The following is a 3,084-nucleotide window of genomic DNA, read 5'->3' as shown; positions in this document are numbered from 1 at the left end:
GGAAATGATCACTGATACAATTCAAATCAAAACATTCTTTACTCCAAACCAGAATTTGCAGAGGGAAATTCTACGGGGCTGTTACACAGGATCTTGGGCCAGCAGGCTACAATAATCCTGCGAGGTCTTACAGTCCTAGAAAGCACTCTAGAAATAGCACAGTATTCTCACATATCCTTCCCACAGACCTTCTGCAACCCCGAGGAAAAGGCACACCTCAAAATCCCCTTCCTGGCAATCAAACCACCTTCAAATGGCAACAGGGCCCCATGCTGACAGCTTGCCACCTCCCTGTACATCAGATACGTCAGCCTAGTGAAGAAAATCAGGAGAGGAATGCTAAGAGCAGTAGTGTGCAGAGGTCACGCTCTTTTCTGTAAGTATTAAGTCAAAGGGAGGAAGCACAGAGAAAAAAAGAGGAAAGGGAAAGGGCGGTAAGAAGTGGGAGGTTTCAGATGAATTGCTCCTGGGCTGCAGTCCCCTCACCCCTGCTCCCCCTGTCCTCCCTGTGCCCTGCGCAGGGGGTGTGAACAGCTGCACACGCACCCTCTGCCAAGGCAGATACAAGTGCATCAAAAAGGGCACTCTGACTTTTACAAAATGCATCTGCCAGAAACTCCCTCAAGTGCAACACGTGCCAAGCCCTGCCCAGCTACGGGCCGCCTCTGCCTGCTCTCTGCCAGGCTGAAGTGGCTTCTCATTCCTCATGACCACAGCCAAGCTTGCAGATGCCCTTCAGCTGCAATTGCTGCACAGAGACCGTGAATTTCATTCCCCTTGTTCAGCCTTCCACTTGCCCTCTTGCACTGGCCAAAGAAATTCAACCTGCAGCCCATGCCAAGGAATTGGGAGGCATCCTGACCATAGATCAGAAGAGAAGGTGGGGCAGCTGTAAGGCTCCCGTGCTGCATTTGGAATTTAGTTAATTATTTTGTCGATGAGCTGCAGTTAGCAGTTATGCCTCCAAGGACTAGAGAACACAGGGCTATGGAATAATTTCCTACTGTCTTTTCCCCTGACCAGTAAGGCCCTGCAAAATCCAGGGACACAGCCAAATTCGTAGATGGATCCTCCAAGCTTGGGAACTGCTATGCATATTTTAGCCAGTGAAGCTGTTACCTGCAGCTCAGAGTTCCACAGATTAGCTACAAAAAATGGGGTCCTTTAAATGGGCTTGATTGTCTTGTCTAATGATCAGTCAGAAACACTAGGCTGCAGGGAATGAGAGCAAAGAAAACGTTCTTACCCTTACAACTGGTTCTCCAGGCTCACAGAACAAGTTCACAAAGGGGAAGAAGCCAGTAAAATCCTTCCTGTGGCATACATACCCTTTTTCACCAACCTACTTTGCATGAGACTGAATGAATTTAAATACGCTTGTGCTTGCAAAACTCACAGAAATGGTATCAAGCTTAAGGCGGTGCACACTGCCCAATTCTGCACAGACCGTTCACCGCTGGCCCAGATGAACTCCCTGTCCAATACAGGTACAGTGCAACTGGAAACTCTTTGCAGAGGAATCTTCCAGTCTCCCTCCCTAGCTCTTGCCTCACTCCCTGCTCTCCTCCCCTGCAAAGTCCAGTTACCTCCAGCTGCTGGTGGGGATTTCCACTCTGGCTGCAGAAGCACAGCTTGTTCTTAAAGATGAGACTCAAAAGAGCAACATGTGGCACGAGGAATTCAGATCTGTGGAGACTGGAGGACCATAAGATTTCTAGCCAAGAGAACACTACTGCAACACTGTCTCCATCACAGCCCTGCAGGGCAGCAAGCTACCTTCCCACGAACTCAGAAAAGCAGTAATCCAGTTTGCCTGCAGTGATGTTTCCCAGAAAAATCAATTTTCCTGTGCTAATCCCTACCCCTCTCTCCAAATGCTAGACACAAAGTAAAATAGAGCAGAAGCCCTGACACAAAGAACTTGCGAGCTCATGTACAAACAATAGAGCTAACACATTTGTCTTCCTAGAGGGAAATGAAAAAATGAATAAAAGCCCCCGAGACCAAATGCGTATTTTTCTGATATTCCACATTGGCAAGGCAGGGTACAACCCTTGCACACACTGCCCAATGCAAAATGAGCTACCTGGTGTACCTAGAGCTCTAAGAAGAGTGCCTGCTGGAACAGCTCTGCTGGCCAGGGATTTCACCTCCTCACACCCCTGACTGACAGGTGTCTGGAGCAGAGACCAGCCAGGAAAGAGCATCTTACTGGGATTAAGTGTGCATGCCACAGCCATTAAGGACTCAGCTGTTACACTGACTGCGAGGGGCAGAGGAGGGGCAGTTTTGTCTGCAGTTGGTTCTCCCAACCCTCCCCTGGTCAGGTGCAAAAGGGAGCGGCAAGAGATTACTGGTGCAAAGCTGGCCAAAAACCAATTCTGAAGAGTTAATTAAAAGGAGAAGGAGATCACGAGGCAAACAGGCAGGGTGAGGAAAGAGGGTGAGCAAAGGCAGAGCTGCAAGTGAGGAAGAAGCAATTTGTAGGGGGAGCAAAAAATAGACTTGACAGGCCGGGGGGGGAGGGGGGTAAGGAGGGGACCCAAAGTGTAAGTGGGCCCAGCCAGGAGAGCCCTGAAGGCAAGGAAAAGGTGTCATCGGAGGCAAGCAATGGGTACAGAGGTCCCTGCAGAAGCAGCGTTGAGGGAAGGTGCAAGCATGCACAGAATTGAAGAAGGGGTGACAAAGGTGCAGAAAGGTTTTGGCAGAACTGATGCTGGCAGGGAAGGCAGTTACTGCAGCTCTCCCTTAGAGTACAGGAGGGAAGAAGGGAGGGATGCGGCGGGGGGCAGAAAGCAAAGCAGGGGGTCGGGGCAACCCAGGCACGCAAGCACAGGGATGGTGGGGCAGCCCGCAGCACTGACCTTGCCATGTAGCCCAAGACGTGGGCCCGGATGACTATAGCTGCTTTCCTCAACTCCTCTTCCCGATCCTTCTCCAGCTTCTGCTCAAGAGCTTCCTTCAGGAAAACCTGACGCCACGGGGAGGAGTTTCAATAAACACAAAGAGAGGAAAGAAGTCAGTCCCCGGGAGAGCCGGGAGGTTTCATCCCCGGGTGACCGGCACCGAGCGCGCTGCGTGGCC

At 50.9% G+C, this 3,084-nt stretch overlaps 1 protein-coding gene across 1 annotated transcript in view; it reads right to left on the bottom strand.

Moving 5' to 3' along the window:
• The window catches only part of LOC104128829 (unconventional myosin-X-like), an 82,770-nt gene that overhangs the window by 29,436 nt on the left and 50,250 nt on the right, over nucleotides 1-3,084 (bottom strand). Inside the window, exon 22 of the mRNA XM_035897095.1 lies at nucleotides 2,865-2,971. Within this exon, the coding sequence (XP_035752988.1) occupies nucleotides 2,865-2,971 (107 nt within the window). The remainder of the gene's footprint in view (nucleotides 1-2,864; nucleotides 2,972-3,084) is intronic.

The sequence above is a fragment of the Egretta garzetta genome, unplaced genomic scaffold, assembly GCF_000687185.1.
Source record: "Egretta garzetta isolate BGI_Z169 unplaced genomic scaffold, ASM68718v1 scaffold577, whole genome shotgun sequence".
In the NCBI taxonomy this organism is placed as follows: domain Eukaryota; kingdom Metazoa; phylum Chordata; class Aves; order Pelecaniformes; family Ardeidae; genus Egretta; species Egretta garzetta.
The sequence above is the reverse complement of the archived record's forward strand: the minus strand, read 5'-3'. Positions and strand labels throughout refer to the sequence as shown.